The sequence below is a fragment of the Rhinoderma darwinii genome, chromosome 3, assembly GCF_050947455.1.
Source record: "Rhinoderma darwinii isolate aRhiDar2 chromosome 3, aRhiDar2.hap1, whole genome shotgun sequence".
Taxonomy (NCBI): domain Eukaryota; kingdom Metazoa; phylum Chordata; class Amphibia; order Anura; family Rhinodermatidae; genus Rhinoderma; species Rhinoderma darwinii.
The window spans coordinates 423,486,166-423,503,969 of NC_134689.1; the positions used below are offsets into that span (position 1 = coordinate 423,486,166).

Genomic DNA, 17,804 nt, shown 5'->3' on the forward strand with positions numbered 1-17,804 from the left:
ATATACACAAACACACATAAACACAAACACACATATAAAAACAAAAACAGACAAAGACACATACCCAAACACACACACTGTTTCTTTTAAATGCTGCTGGGGAACCCGCTCGATCCACTATATAAGGCTGCGCTATAGTGCAGCATTTAAAAGAAACAGGATCCTGACCTGTCCATAGAGTTTAAGGCAGCACAGAGTATTTCAGGAGATGAGCGTGCAGATTCAGTGCTGCTGTGAACTCTGCTCTTACCATTACGTAGCTCTCAGTCTGTTACCTCTCCTCCACTCCTGTCCTCAAGAACACCTTCACATGATTGGCAAGTCACCACGTAATGGTAAGAGCAGAGTTCACAGCAGCACAGAGTATTTCAGGAGATGAGCGTGCGGATCTTGTGCGGGGTGGTGACTTGCCAATCATGTGAAGGTGTTATTGAGGACAGGAGTGGAGGAGAGGTAACAGACTGAGAGCTACGTAATGGTAAGAGCAGAGTTCACAGCAGCACTGAATCTGCACGCTCATCTCCTGAAATACTCTGTGCTGCCTTAAACTCTGTGGACAGGTCAGGATCCTGTTTCTTTTAAATGCTGCACTGTAGCGCAGCCTTATATAGTGGATCGAGCGGGTTCCCTAGCAGCATTTAAAAGAAACAGGATCCTGACCTGTCCACAGAGTTTAAGGCAGCACAGAGTATTTCAGGAGAGGAGCACGGCCGGCCACAGGCAGCCGGTCGTTTTTCCAAGCCGTGCTCCCATTATGCACACGACCGTAAAAACACCCGTTATTGTGGGTCGTAATTACGACCCGCAATAACGGGCTCATAAACTTCTGTTACCCATGGGTACCTTCCCATTTTCTCACGGGAAGGTGCCCGTGCCGTTAAAAAAATAGAACATGTTCTATTTTTCTATTTTACGGGCCGTGCTGCTATAAAATTTAGGGTATGTTCACACGACAGCGTCCGTAACGGCTGAAATTACGGGGATGTTTCCGTCTGAAAACATCCCCGTAATTTCAGCCGTAACGGCATGTGCAGGCGCTTGAACGCGGCGTCCATTACGGACGTAATTGGCGCTGCTATTCATTGGAGTCAATGAATAACGGCTCCAATTACGGCCAAAGAAGTGACAGGTCACTTCTTTGACGCGGGCGTCTATTTACGCGCCGTCATTTGACAGCGGCGCGTAAATATACGCCTCGTGTGAACAGACAAACGTCTGCCCATTGCTTTCAATGGGCAGATGTTTGTCAGCGCTATCGAGGCGCTATTTTCGGGCGTAATTCGGGGCAAAAAATCCCGAATTACATCCGTAATTAGTGCGTGTGAACACAGGGTATGTTCACACTCACTAATTACGGACGTAATTCGGGCGTTTTTGCCCCGAATTACGTCCAAAAATAGCGCCTCGATAGCGCGGACAAACATCTGCCCATTGAAAGCAATGGGCAGACGTTTGTCTGTTCACACGAGGCGTAATTTACGCGCCGCTGTCAAATGACGGCGCGTAAATAGACGCCCGCGTCAAAGAAGTGACCTGTCACTTCTTTGGCCGTAATTGGAGCCGTTATTCATTGACTCCAATGAATAGCAGCGCCAATTACGTCCGTAATTGACGCGGCGTTCAAGCGCCTGCATATGCCATAACGGCTGAAATTACGGGGATGTTTTCAGGCGGAAACATCCCCGTAATTTCAGCCGTAACGGACGCTGTCGTGTGAACATACCCTTATAATGACAGCACGGCTCGTAAAAGCGGCCGGCCGTGCTCGTAATTACGAGTCGTAATTACGAGCACGACCCGTAAAATAAAAAAATAGAACATGTTCTATCTTTTTAACGGCACGGGCACCTTCCCGTGAGAAAACGGGAAGGTACCCGTAGCTAACAGAAGTCTATGGGCCCGCTATTTCGGGTCGTAATTACGACCCTTAATAACGGGTGTTTTTACGGTCGTGTGCATGAGGCCCCGTAATGACGGGTGGCTACATGTGTGCACCCGTCATTACGGCAGCGTTGCTAGGCGACGTCAGTAAATAGTCACTCTTCAGGGTGCTGAAAGAGTTAACTGATCGGCAGTAACTGTTTCAGCACCCTGGACAGTGACTACCGATCACAATATAGAGTACCTGTAAAAAAAAAAGACGTTCACACTTACCGGGAACTCCCTGCTTCCTCCAGTCCGGTCTCCTGGCCGTTGCCTTGGTGACGCGTCCCTCGCGACAGCCGGCCCGACATTCATTGATGACGATGCAGCCCATGTGAGCGCTGCAGCCAATCACGGGCTGCAGAGGCCTCTGCAGCCAATCACGGGCTGCAGAGACCTCTGCAGCCAATCACGGGCTGCAGAGGCCTCTGCAGCCAATCACAGGCTGCCGCGTCAGAAAAGAAGGTCGGACTGGAGGAAGAAGAGAGACTCGTCCGCAAGACAACGACCAGGTACGTATGAAATGCTTTTTATTTTATTTTTAATCAGCAGCCTCTTTTCTCTATCAGTGATTGATAGAGACAAGTGGCTGCCGATTTGTATAATATTTTTGACCGGGTTCGGTCAAAACGGGTTCGGCCGAACCCGGTGAAGTTCGGATTCGCTGCGAACCGAACTTTTCCGGAAGTTCGGACCGAAACCGGGTTCGGTTGTCCCGGTTCGCTCATCTCTAGTCTTTAGGCAACCCAGGCCACCAATAGTGTCTGGTAATGAGGTGCTTGGTACCCAGGATGCCTGGATGGCCAGATAGTGCAGAGTCATGATTTTCTCTGATTACCCTTAGCCGGAATTGCAGGGGAACAAACAGCTTGTTCTCAGGAAGGTTCCCGGGAGCTGAACCTTGATCAGCCGCAATTTCGGAGACTAAGTCAAAATCAACAGAGGAAATGATTATACCTTGGGCAAAACACAAGCAGGATCTTCCTTGGAAGGAGGGCTGGCCATGAAGCTACGCGACAGTGCATCAGCTTTAATATTTTTAGACCCAGCCCTATAGGTGACCAAAAAGTTGAATCTAGTGAAAAACAACGCCCATCGAGCTTGTATCGGGTTTAGCCTCCGGGCAGATTCTAGGAAAACCAGATTCTTGTGGTCGGTAAGGACAGTTACCTGGTGCATAGCCCCTCCAGGAAGTGGCGCCACTCTTCAAATGCCCATTTAATGGCTAAGAGTTCGCGGTTGCCAGTGTCATAGTTACTCTCAGTGGGCGAGAACTTCCTGGAGAAGTAGGCACAGGGACGGAGATGGGTGAGGGACCTGGTACCCTGGGACAAGACAGCACCCACTCCCACCTCAGAGGCGTCAACCTCCACGATGAATGGCTCCATTTGGTTAGGCTGAATCAGCACTGGGGCCGAGATAAAGCACTTCTTAAGGACCTCAATAGCCTGGACCGCCTCTGGAGGCCAGTGGAGGAGATCGGCACCTTTGCGAGTAAGATCCGTAAGAGGCTTAGTGATGACCGAGAAGTTAGCAATAAATCTCCTGTAATAATTAGCAAACCCCAGGAAGCACTGTAACGCCTTCAGGGAGGCAGGTTGGACCCATTCAGCCACAGCCTGAACCTTGGCAGGGTCCATGCGGAATTCATGAGGTGTTAGGATTTGACCCAAAATTGTATCTCCTGCACCCGAAACACACATTTTTCAGTTTTAGCAAAGAGTTTGTTTTCCCGAAGGGCCTGGAGCACCTTCCTGACATGCTCAATGTGGGAGGACCAGTCCTTGGAAAACACAAGTATGTCATCAAGGTACACTACAAGAAATACCCCCAGGTAGTCTCTTAAAATCTAATTTATGAAATTCTGGAAGACCGCAGGAGCATTACACAACCCAAAGGGCATGACGAGGTATTCGAAATGACCTTCGGGCATGTTAAACACAGTCTTCCACTCATCCCCCTCTCTGATGCGGATAAGGTTATAAGCCCCCCGAAGATCAAAAATATCAAACTTAGAGAACCATTGGGCCCCCTGAACCTGATCGAAGAGATCAGGAATCAAAGGAAGGGGATACTGATTCCTTACAGTGACCTTATTCAAGATTCGGTAATCGATGCACGGCCTAAGACCACCATCCTTCTTCCCTACGAAGAAGAAGCCAGAACGTACCGGAGAAGTAGAGGGGCGAATGTAACCCTTGGCCAGGCATTCCAGAATATACTCTCTCATGGCTTCATGTTCGGGACAAGAGAGATTAAATATCCTACCCTTAGGGAGCTTAGCTCCTGGTACCAAATCCAGTGTTAATTTAGCACACGCTCTGTTTGAACTCTCTGCATGCTTGCCAGACAGAGTGTGAGTGAATTGAATTTAAATGTATCAGGCCAGCAGCTGCAGACTGCTCAGCCTAAGTATACCGTAGTAAGCGTGCTCTAGTTGCTAATAAGACCTGGCTGTTTTAAAAGATTATGTATAGCCCCCCCCCCGACATGTTTCGCTGTTAACACAGCGTCCTCAGGGGATCGGCTAGCCCCGTTTTGATCCCCTGAGAACGCTGTGTTAACAGCGAAACATGTCGGGGGGGCTATACATAATCTTTTAAAACAGCCAGGGCTTGGACCAGGGTCTCAAGGGGGGTCCATAGTTGTGTCAGGGACCAGGGTAGAAAAGGTATATGGGCCTGTGATTATTTAATGACGGGGTAGGGAGACAGACAGGTGAGCCCTAATCTACCTGCCACTCAGTCCCTGCCTACTTGCACGGCCCATCCTAGGCGACGGCGTACAACTGGGCGACGGTCCCTACTCTCAATATGTGCACGACAGACAAACAGACAAGGGTACACAGAAGCTAAGGGAAATGGGGCAGTTGCCCACGGCAAGACCGTGAGCAACCAGAGTAGTGAACGAGCCAAGTCACACCAGGAGTGTTCGAGGTACCAAACGCAGAGCAGGAGCGTAGTCAGTAAAGCCAGGGTCAAAATGAAGCAGGAGCAGCAGAGCCAGGAAACAGGAAAGAATCACAGGCAGAGACAAGCAGGAAATGAAGGTATAAATAGACCGAGGGCGGGAACTAGAACCGTGTGGCCAGGCTGTGATAGGTTCTCCCACTCCTGAGCCTACCAGCCTGAGTGGTATCAGTTTGAGTCATTCTATCAGACTTAGGAGCAGGTGCAGACTGATTAACCACGGGCGTCGACACAGAAGCTGTGTCTGGCAGATACTTTACAGTTGTGGTGTATGTATGTGAGAAGTGATATGAAGGTGGTGATGTCTGTATGTGAGAAATTATATGAAGGTGGTGGTGTATGTATGTATGTATGTATGTATGTATGTATGTATGTATGTATGTATGTATGTATGTGAGAAGTGATATGAAGGTGGTGGTAATTTCAGGCCATGTAATAGTACCTTAAGGCCCCATAGAATGCTATTGGTGTCATAACATTGTTCCATACAACTTGATGATTCTATAGAGCCGTAATATAGCCGAGTACATGAGGCCTGTGATTATATTTTTTACATTTTCTTATTATGATTTATTGATGGTGTTAATCTACGTGTGAAGTTTTCAATACATTTCTTAAACTTTTTACTTTATCAAATAAAAGTTTTCTCTTCTAATAGTGTTTTACTTTCTGAACCTTTTCCCCTTGATGTTTAACTTTATTTCCATAAGGATGAAATTATTTGATCAGTGAATCAAGAAAGTAAAGTAAAAATTAATTGAAGTTAGTTAGTGAATTAGTTTATTTTTATTTTCCTCACTCAACAGAAGCTCTGGAGACAACAAAAAAAACATCTCCATAGAGTTGATCTGCACGTTGCCGGTGTTCATTCTGTGTATATATACAGGTAGTCATCACTTTATGCTTCATATATTATTACTATGACCATGTGTCTGATCACTATATATTATATCACACAACTTCATTACACTGGAAAGCCTTTGATCTTGAACAGTCCTCAGATACATCCTGGGATCTTCTCTGTTAATATTGATTATAATTGTGATACATTATTTATCTATAAGAAAATGTTTGTTCAAGAACATGGACATGGACCGCATGTAAGTTCTATTGAGTAAAATCTAATTTTAAGGAATATTCATGATTATTGTAATTGATCTAATTTTTAAAGGAAAATTGGCTTAAAAGTCCGTGGACTTTTAACACAATTTCATTTTATGTATTAGATGTGTCTTCGGTTTTGAAGACAAGTAGAATAATGACGTGTCCAGCTTGATGTAAGGGCAATCACAACCGTAACGCCAGTTTCTCATAAGAGTTTAATGGCCGTAAATTTAGGCCTGACCATAGGGACCTAAAATCTATGGACCTGGGCCAAGATTTACAGCATTAATACTCTTAAAGAAATACACCAATACATGGCTCATATAAAACTGGTCATAGAAATGTATATTCATCAATTACTTACTGTACATTTTGAGTCATCTCATCACTACAGTATACGAGGCTGGATTCACAATAACAGTTTTAAGATTAAAGTTATCCTTCAATTTTTACGTTCTTTTGGACGCACTCCTGGCTGTGGCTAAAAATAAAACAAATTTAAAAACTGCCTCAAAAAATGTTTCTTGCCATTTTATGAGGTCTCGGTGAACGATAGGACCTCAATGGCTAAAAGATATATATATATATATATATATATATATATATATATATATATGTATATATTTATTTATTTTAAATTTGGAACTCAAAAGAAGAAAAAATTGCTCCTATGGTGAGGTAGAGATGGTGAAGGATTTCCTTGTGAGTGGTACAATAGGAAGGTTGGAAAGTTGATAAAAAATGTTTTATAGTTTAATATTTTGGCAGAGTATTTTTTTTTAATATACAAAAAGTGGTTTTGCTTTTTCTTTGGACACTTTTTTTTTGACACTTTATTTTACTTTTATTCCTTGGTACCACCAGTAGAGTTGATGCTGTGATTGTTTAATCAATTTTATAATGCTCTGGAATAATTAATACTCAAAATCATTAGTGCCTGTCAGTTTTACACAGATACAACTGGCAAGCCTGGGGGCCTTTCATAGGCCCCCAACCGCCATGGTAACCTATTGCCACCTTGCAATCAGCTCTTATGGGATGTCAAACTCTTTACTTACCACGGTCTGGCATCTAAGGGATTTATTGGCCGGGATCGGAGTTATCATTGAGCCCGGCTGCCAGAGTGGGATATCGGCTATCCATTGGTGTCAGCTGTACAATACATCTGACACCCTTAAGTGATGTCGCACCCTCACTGTGTCATTATAGAACATTGATTCACGTGAACGACCTGTTGTCTGCGACAAACTACGATACAGTGTCAAAAAGGGTTAGAATTGCTTTTTTTTCGGCTACCAACAATAATAGATGAATAGCATCCACATTCCTGGCTTCTTTTCTTAACTGTAAACTCTTGCTTTAAACTTTGCCTATTTTTTAAAAAACAAATTGTGCCCCACCAATTAAGGAATCCTGGCCCCCTTTCCAATCAAATTCTTTACAGCCTTGCTAGAATTTCTCACTTCACTCAGTATTGTATAGTTTCCCTCACACAAATGTTATACGTAGCCCCTCCCAAATTTTTGGTCAAATTAAATAAGTTCTTTTAAGTAATACAGGAAACGTCCTCCATTAGAATTTTTTTTAAAATCATATCATAACAAAAATGTCTTGCATCTTTCAAACTTCTTCTTTATACCTACACTAACATTTGTACCCATTGATTGATTTATCTTAGCACAGATGCCTATTTTTCCTAAAAAATAATCCCAAGCAATATTAGGAAGATTAGGAAAACAGCACCACTCTTGCATATGGGCTGTATCTGGTATTGCAGCACAGCACCATTCAAGTGATTAGGAGTGAGCTGCAATGCCAGGCACTGTCCATACACAAGAGAGGCGCTGTTTAAGAAAGAAAGCAGTCAAATTTTTCTCATTTCATACAACCTCTTTAAACAAAATTGGAGGAATCCAATTTGTTGGAAAATCTTATACACCGTACAGCTATGAACCTGAGAATGTCGAATCCAGTTCCTGTACAATATTATATTAGAAGTGATTAATTTTGATTTCTTGAGATCTAATATTACTTTGTTCTGTATGTTTTGGTTTTTTTTAAATGCAGGAGAACAATGTGACTGATGTCATAGAATTCGTCCTCTTGGGTTTTCAGGGTGGCCCACAGCTAAGATTTTCCCTCTTCTGTCTGCTTTTTGTGTTATTTTGCCTCACGGTATGTGGGAACCTCCTGATCATCACCTTGGTGTCCACCAGCAGGAACCTCCACACTCCAATGTATTTCTTCATCTCACAACTGTCCATCAATGATATTTTACTGCCAGCAAATATTGTCCCCAACTTGTTTTACATTCTCCTGAATAATGGGGGGATCATCACTTTTGTTGGTTGCATGACTCAGTTTTTATTTTTTGCCTCCTTTGAACTGTTTGAATGTCTCCTCCTCACAGTGATGTCTTATGACAGATATGTGGCCATCTGTAATCCCCTCCGTTACACCTCTATCATGACAAGCGGGTATTGTGTCAGATTGGTCGCCATATCCTGGTCAATTGGATTTTTCTCTGCGATCAGTGACACCATAACAATATCAAGGCTAAAGTTCTGTGGAGTGAATATCATCGACCATTTGTTCTGTGATCTTCTTCCCTTACGGGAAATTGCCTGTTCTGATATATTTCCTTTAAAACTACAAATGTATCTTCTAAGTATTCCATTATTGATTATTCCCAGCAGTATAATTGTTATATCTTATGTTAACATTGTCCGTGCTATCTTACGGATCCCATCTAATATCAGTAGACAGAAAGCCTTCTCCACCTGTAGCTCCCACCTCACTGTGGTCTTCATATTTTACTTGACAATATTCAGTGTTTATGTTCTTCCAACAAGTGGACAAACATCGGACGTGAATAAAATCCTATCCCTGCTGTACACTGTATTTACTCCTCTGTTCAATCCCATTATATACAGTCTGAGAAATAAAGATATTAAGAAAGCCATACAGGAAAATATTCAGAAATATGTGTAATCTGTTGTTATTTTCTCTTAACCTCTTGCTGTCACAGCCAGTGTTCATCTTCCTGACAGAGCCACATTTATGTCACGTTATGAGTTTATACCTTTGGAATGCTTTTACTTATCCTAGCAATTCTTAGCCTATTTTCTTATGACACATTGTACTTTATGTTAGTGGTAAATTTTGGTCAAAACATTTAATATTTATTTGTGAATCACAAAGATTTATTAAAAATGTAGAGAAATTAGCATTTTTCAAAATTAGATTTTCTCTGCTTTTAAGACAGTTATACGACACATAATAGTTGCTAATTACCATTTCCCATATGTTTACTTTCTGCTGGCATAATTTTTTAAACATATTTTTATTTCTTTAGAACGTCAGGAGATGTACAAGTTTAGCAGTTATTTTTTCTTTTCTTTAGGGGCCAATTCAGTTCTGAAGCGTCTTTGAGGGTTCTATATGTTAGATTCCGCATATAAATGACTGCACCCCTTAGCACCTTAGCACACCATGACGTGCCGATACGTCATGGTGCAGGGTGAGAAGTATGGAGCGGGCTCATGCACTGAGCTTGCTCCATACGCTGCTGGTGTCAGCTGTGTACTACAGATGACACCCTGCACTGAACGACCAGGAACAGCAAAAATGTCAATAGCATTTAAGCCATTAGAAAGAGGAGGCGGACACCTCCGACAGCCCACCGGCCCTTCCACGATGCGATCGCGGGGTTCCGACGGTTGTCATGGCAGTCCAGGGGTCTAATGAAGGCCCACAGGTCTGCCTTCAGTCTGCCTCTGTTAAACCTTGCTTCTGGCAGGGCTTAAAAGATGCCTGTAAAAATGACAATATATAATTTTTTCCTGAAGTAATCTAAAAAATATATAAATAAAAATTGGTATCGCTGTGTCCTTAAAAGTCAAAACTATTACAACATAGCATTATTTAAATCGCACGAAGATCGCCGTCAAAAAAAGAAAAAATATAAAACGGCAGAATCGTTGGTTTTTGGTCAGCTTAGCGGTAAAAAGTAATTTTTTTACAAAAAGTGATCAAAATATCGTATGTACCAAATAATGGTACCAATAAAAAACACAGCTTGTGCCGCAAAAAATAAGCCCTCACACCGCTCAATTGACAAAAAATAAATAAAGAGGTTATGACTTTCACTATATGGCAGCACAAATTATGTTTTTTTAACAAATTGTTTTTTCTTTGTAAAACAAGTAAAACATTAAAAATACTATATAAATTTGGTATCACCGTAATCGTATTGTCCAGCAGAATAAAGTAAATTACATTTTTGTACCGAACAGTGAAAGATGTAGAAACGAAACACAAAAGAATATGGAGGAATTGCAGATTTTTCCAGTTCCCCCCCACATCACATTTTTTTTCAGCTTCCCAGTACATTATATGGTACTTTAAATGGTGCCAATAAAAACTATAGCTCCGACTTGAAAATAAATAAGCCCTCATACCCCTCCATTGATGAAAAAAAAAAAAGTTGTGGCTCATGGAAGGCGTGGAGTGAAAAACAAAAATTAAATATCATAAAAAAGGGGTTAAAGTATTCAAAACAACATTTTGGAGGATTCTTAAGGGCATGTCCAGACCTGGCAGAATTGCTGTTGAATTCCGTTGCGGACAATCCGCAGTGAAAATGTGCAGCAGCCATTCTTTTCATTGGTTTCTATACCTTTTTAGGTACCATATTTTTCAGACTATAAGACGCAGTTTTTAGCAAGAATAAATCTGGCTAAAAAGTCCCTCCGTCTTATAGTCGACAGTCAAGGGACCCGGCAGCGCCGGGCCCCCTGACTGCTTCTTACTTAACCCCTTCCCGACCGATGATGTGTCGGCACATCATGGAGCGGGGAGGGGATGATGTTTGTAGCAGAGACCGCTCCATACACTGCAGGTGTCAGCTGTGTTTTACTGCTGACACGCTGCTCTAATGGCCAAGAACAGTGATGGCACTGTTCCTGCCCATTTAACTAGTTAAATGCCGTGATCAATGGCGACAGCAGCATTTATAGTGTTTTTTCCATGAAAGACATTTATGACATATCCACAGGATATGTCATAAATGTCAGATAGATGTGGATCCCACCTCTGGGACCCGCACCTATCTCTAGAACGAGGCCCCCTAAACCCCGTTCTCTCTTACTTGCTCTGCTGTCTCCCGGCAACTTCCTGGTTAGGTGGTCGGGAGTTACGGAAACAGCCGAGTGCTCGCTGAGCTACGCAGTTTCTGTAACTCCCATAGAAGTGAATGGGAGTTACGGAAACAGCGTAGCACCATGAGCCATGCTGTTTCCGGAACTCGGTAGCTCCGAAAACAGCGTACATGGTCGAATTACGGAAACAGTGTAACTCGCTGAGCTTCACTGTTTCCGTAACTCCCATAGTAGTAAATAGTAGTTACGGAAACAGCATAGCTCACATGCTACACTGCTACTGTAACTGCCATTCACTACTATCGGAGTTACGGAAACAGCGTAGCTCAGCGAGTTACACTGTTTCATAACTCATCAATGTATTGCAGTGTATTGTACCAGCGATCTAATGACCGCTGGTTCAAGTCCCCTAGGGGAACTAATAAAATGTGTAAAAAAAAGTTAGATACATTTTCAGGAGTGTAAAAAAAGTATTAAAAGTTAAAAAAATTACTTTTCCCATTTTTCCCCAAGCACAATGTAAAAAAAAAACAAAAAACAATTAAATATAAAGTGATAAAAAAATTGTATGTACCAAAAATGGCTCTCAGAATGTGGTGAAACAGAACAAATTATTTTATTTAACAAATAGTTTTTGCTTTGTGAAAGTAGTAAAAGTAGTAAAAAAAATTATTTTGACCAATATTTTGTTGTCTAAAATCTGGGTGCGTATTATTGTCAGGTGCGTCTTATAGCCCAAAAAATATGGTAACTTAGTTTAGACGCTGCAGAAAATAACGGTGCAGAATTTAGGCTGCAGAATTTTCCCTCCGCAGCATGCACATTATTTTGCGGTGAAGAAGCGGAATTTCACTGCGGATTTCAGCCTTTGCAATGCAAAAACTAAAATCTGTGGCAAGTCTGCTGTGATATCCGCAACGTCTGAATTACCTGTCAGATATGCAAATATTACTTGAATTTTAGGACCACCTCAATCTTCTCTTTTAGTTTCTTATCTGCCATGTCTAGGACTCGTTTTTCCTCATCTAACAGAATCTGCATAAATCTCAAGGAACTATTAGTAGCCTCTGTTTCCCACTTATGCATTAATTCAGGGGTTTGCAATCCTGTTGCTGGTATGAGCATTATTCCTTGTCCCCTAGGGACTATGTTGTATTTCAGGTAATTTTCCAAAGTTTGAACTTCCCACCACAAAATTCCCTGTTTTTTATAGCATTTAGTTAGTTCACCAAAGGCAGATTTTAAAGATGGTGTGTACTTTTTTGTATAAACTCTTTTCAGAAAAAACTTCTCTTGCTTGGTGCAACCATACTTCCGTGTTAGTGGTACTTGTAATACAATTTGCCATATCCTTGAGAAATTATTGATACATTTTGATGGTGTAGTTTTGAGTCCACCACCTAAACAGAGACTTTGCAATCATCCGTAGTATATATTTATGAAGAAAGGATTGATCCGGAGTTTGTATATAAAATATAACTTTTACTGGGCTTTCATTTAAAAAAGATTTTAGAAAAATATTAACATACACACAAGGTGAATTCACAGGCCATATATTCATACATCATTATTGTATTTCTTGTAGCAGATATCCAGAAAATTTTGATTGATAAAGATTAGACAGCAAGAAATTAACCCAGTGAAATGTTAGTGATCTGTATTGTTTTTCTTTATCAGAAGGTTTCACCAATATTTAATTTTGTACTTTCCTTGCATGAATGACAGTGAAAAACATGGAAAAAAGGGGTCAATGCCCCCCTACCCTTTCAGATGCTGGATATCATCCATTGTTCTGTTCTCAATGTTCTATCAATCCTTACACTACACACCTCCGGTTAGGTGCCTGTGCCAACCCAATAACAGTTCCTATCATTTATCCTCTTTACCTGCTGTAAAAAGTCTCCTGCGCTACAATCAACTCCACTTTTAAAAAGTCTGCATGGTGCCACTGAAGTCTATTCCTTTTTCGCTCTGCTACTCTGCATTAGCAGACATCACCCAAGTTAGGACCTACGATTGCTGGGGAGCGACATCCAGGTAAGTTTTGGGCTTATTGTCAGTAAGAAGCGTTACAATATGACTGGCTAGAACTTGGATCTTTCCCTCACATACAGACAGCACATTTTTTTATACTCGAATGCTACACCACCTGATTGAGCATGTGAGAAATGCAGGTATTGAAAACAAGAGTAGAAAATGAAGGCAAATCAATGTGACACCAAGGAGGAAAATGAGGAAAACCCCAATGGACAAAGTGGGGACCAGATGAACAAAAGCCTTTTGTGATATGTTAGAGCAGAACTTCATTCTGAGCATTGATATGGGGCCTCATGGTTACTTTTTACACCCTTGATTCTTTTTTCACCCCATTGCTTAGATGCAGACATTGGGGGGAAAGCCAGTGGACCACAACACACTGCTTGTGACTGCTCTCCCCCAGGCTCACGAGTACCTTACTTTACACGTATGTGAGTATAGTGTGGGGAAGTGGCTGATAGAAGATGTCTTTCTGTTTGGGAAGGGTTAACACTGAAGGATAATAGATCCAACTTGATTAGTGATGCCAAAAAGGTGGCTCTGGGGTCGCATGCATCCCTTATGTGTCTCATAGGACACCATAGCAAAACGTAGTATGGTACCTGCCCCCTACTGACAGCTCTGACAAATATACTACTATTCAATAAATGTCCACAGTAAATTCATAACAGATCTTTGTAGGAGTTGAAGCTTCTGTTTTACGACACACGGAAAGCTATATCAATATTGAAGCACCCTGCGAGTGGTGTGCCAGTTTCTGCCCTGTACGCGTGCAACAGATTAATCAATAGTACCCATGCATCAGATTGGACCTGGCATTGGTTTTCAAACTTTTCCTGAGGACAGTAAAAAAATGGGTATTCAGGACAAATCCAGAGCTTTTTCCTGTACATTAATGTCAGGTACTTCATATACGGTATCTGCTTATTTTTCAATGTATTTACATCAGACAACTGGCGAAAGCTCATGGGTAAATCTACCTAATAACGCCCCTATGGTAAGAACGCCAGTAATTATAGCACCAGGTCTGACATGTACTATGCTCCTGACCAGACATGGAGAAATCCTGCTGAATTTTTGTATTTATATATATTTTTATTTCATAAATAGTGATTACTTGGGATCTATTAAGTCAGAGCCATAAATTTGTGGAAGACCGGAGAATCCACTACACGGCATGGAAAGAACTGCACCACCAACAACCTAGCCAGCGTTCAGTAGATGTAGCAAACCACTGTTCACAAGGACACAAATGACTGTAAAGATGAATGCTGTTGCCCCCTGGGGCAAGTTGGAACTGGTTAAAGAAAAGTTAACTGCTACCTTGCACCAGAACTAACAGTAGCAGCAGTTGAAACACTATCTACACCAACTTAATGCAAGAATGAAGAGGACCTAGGAACCAGAAGTAGCCTGTTATATTTCAGGTATAAGAGGATTGGGAGACAGGACGCTTTTTGGTTTTTCAAATTTGTCCACCATGCAAAGACGTGATTGACATAGAGTATAAATGAGTGCCAACTTGGCCTTGGCTGATCTGATACAGCCTGCAGATGGCTACAAACAGGTCATCTAGGAATGGGAAAATACTTGGGTGTACTACATAATCCATTGGGACAAAATATTAGAGTTTTAACAATTACAAGTTTGCTGCAAAAAGAAATTGATGTCATGAACGACTTTGAAGAAAAATTTTCCCCACCTGTAACCCCGTCTTTACTAAACTGGAAAATAAAGACATTAGTTGTTAAACACAAATTAATATGACTCTGGTAAATGAAAAACATATTCTTTCATTCGTTTCCTTAGGATATAAGGAGCAGATCTGCTCTACTCACTGAGTCTTACACTTATATAATTTCTAATGAAACCTTGGCAGATATATCAGAGGACAGCACTTAAACCGCATCTGACATAATAATTTAGTTTCCTATTAATTGCAGAATATTTTAGGAGCAGATCTGCTGTCCTGCTCCTATCCTCATTGACTTGCCATGTATACAGGTAGATACACCGCGGCTGTCAATCAATGGTGAGGGGATAAGAGGAGGGGGTGGAGGAGGGCTAACCTCTTGAAAGGACTTATAACTAAGAGTCCATTGTATTCTATGTTAGTTTCTATTAATAAAAGGGTACAATCATTTTTTTATTTTTAAATTGACATTTTATTTAAATCAAGTGTTTATTATAGCCACATATTTTTTTTAAATGTTGGTGTCGTTTTTATTTTCATTTATAATTGTCTATCTACATAAAAACAAATGATTTTGAAATACTACAGTGTTTACACAGGCCACTGGAGTACACACACAATAAGCTGATATTTCCTGATCTTTGTAGCTCACTTTTTAGCTTTGCTGTATATACAGGCACAGTATGAGCAAAGTCATCTCATTATCATTAGAGGGTGGGCAAGTTAATGACAGCTTTATTGTATTACTGAAGGTGTAGATGAGGCAGAATAAAAACACCATACACTATACACACAGAAAAGGCTTTGTCTGCATCTCCCATGGTCTCTGGGGAAGAGCTGTACTCTATTACATCCTGGAGAATGTAAAAACCTATGACATTCCTCTATTAGTTGTCTTCCATTCATTTCAGCAGCTACAGATGTTTTTACTCAAACCTTTGCTTGAATTTTGTTATGGACTCCAATTTCTCACGGTACAAATGCAATAGAATATCGGGACATGCTAGAAAAAGCCTTGACAGGCTTTATCCCACATCACAACCACTGGGTGGCCACACATCCAGCATAGACGTCTCGTGACAGAGTAGAGCAAAATCCCTTTTTTTCAAAGATGGGGATCTTATGCCCCACATCTCCATATCTGTTCTGTATACAATAGTTTTTGGGGTATACTTACCCTTAAGAGTTTAAGGAATTGAACACATAGAGGAGGGAACCCTCATCGCAATCTTCTTAATAACTAAACTTTTTGGATATTTTTGTTGAATAGCCGCATCCCCCATGATCTGAACCGAAAGTTAGATCTCATTTTACTAATAATATTGAGGTTGTCTTCATACTGTTTTGCTTTATATCTTGTTTTCATACAGTCTATGTGACATACTAATTGATGTAATTACACAGATGTTCTTAACCATGTGGCTAGTTATAAGTGGTTAAGAAATCTCTTCATGCTGTACCCTATAACCCATGCGTTGTGCCCGCGTTTACTGACCGCTGGAATGTCCAACTTACCGGCAGCCACAACCGCAGGACACTTTCTTCATGTCGGCGTCTCCATCCCCAGAGATCCCGGAACACACAGCTGCAGCTCCCCTCTGTGTCCTGTGCAAAGTTCCCAGCCAATCCCTTAACACCCTAGACTTTAAAAAGGGCTCTGCCCTTCCTCTACTTGCCTAAATGTTGTTGTGTCTGCCCATGCTAGTCTTTGAATATGGTCTCTTAGTTGTATCCTGCATCCAGTGTTCCCATTTCCTGTATCCCATATCCAATAATTGTATTTGTTCCAGCGCTTTATCTAGTGTCGCAGTTGACAGTATTATCTGTGCCAAGTGTCATCTGTGCCAAGTGTCTGCTACACCACGTGTTGTTACACCATGTGTTGGATACACCTAGTGTCTGCCAGGCCGAGTGTTCGCCCAATCATCTATCGGGGTACTCTCGCCCTAGAGACTTCTATTGACTTTTGTTTGGCCATCTGCTACTCCGCTAGGGCAGAGCGCCCTAGAGGGTCCACATCCCCCATAACCATGACACCATGCAAGGGGGTATAATCTTTCCCAATCAAATTCCCAGGTAGTGAATCTCAGAATAGTCACCAATTGGTGGAGTTTGCGCTGTGAGAGCCATGCAGAATCAGAGTGGTAGTAAACCCGGGGGTCATCATAAAGAGAGCAGTCAGAGTGTGACAAAAGGGAGAAAAAGACAAACTCAGGAGATGGCCTGGGGTCGAAAGTATGAGATTGTACCAGGCAACAAATCTGAAGGATCAAGATGAAGTGGAAATAGAAAGTCATTGCTATGGTCGAAGTCAAAGTCAGGGTCAAAGACGGGTTCACTTGCTAGACAGAATAAACCTTAATTCACAGGCAAGGGTAAACAGGTGGATCTTCTAGTTTGGGGCTGCAGCTACATAGTCATCAGGCAAAATTGGAATGAAATTCGGGTCATGAAGGAGTTAGATCAGAAAGTCGCATGCACAAAAAATATTTCCAATTATATCAATTATTTTTCCCTTAGAAAATCTTTCATATTGTATGTATTTTTCTCAGATGATTGTAAACTTAATTCAATAATTTGTTTATTTCATATCATAATTCAGTAATAGTGGTGGAATATATTCAGGTGTTATTTCAGTAACATAATTTCTATGTTTTTGAATTGCTTTATTTATGTCTTTCCTAATGTCTTTATTTCTCATACTGTTACATAGTTACATAGTTACATAGTTACATAGTTAGTACGGCTGAAAAAAGACACATGTCCATCAAGTTCAACCAAGGGAAGGGAAAAGGGTAGGAAAAATTGCTACACATAGGAGCTAATATTTTTTTGTTCTAGGAAATTATCTAACCCTTTTTTAAAGCCATCTACTGTCCCTGCTGTGACCAGCTCCTGCGGTAGACTATTCCATAAATT

At 41.4% G+C, this 17,804-nt stretch overlaps 1 protein-coding gene across 1 annotated transcript; it reads left to right on the forward strand.

The window, feature by feature from the left end:
• The first annotated feature begins 8,057 nt into the window (after nucleotides 1-8,057).
• On the forward strand, nucleotides 8,058-8,987 carry LOC142750642 (olfactory receptor 11L1-like). The gene has a single exon (XM_075859634.1). It carries the CDS (start codon nucleotides 8,058-8,060, stop codon nucleotides 8,985-8,987), a length of 930 nt encoding a protein of 309 aa, XP_075715749.1.
• The last annotated feature ends 8,817 nt before the right edge of the window (nucleotides 8,988-17,804 follow it).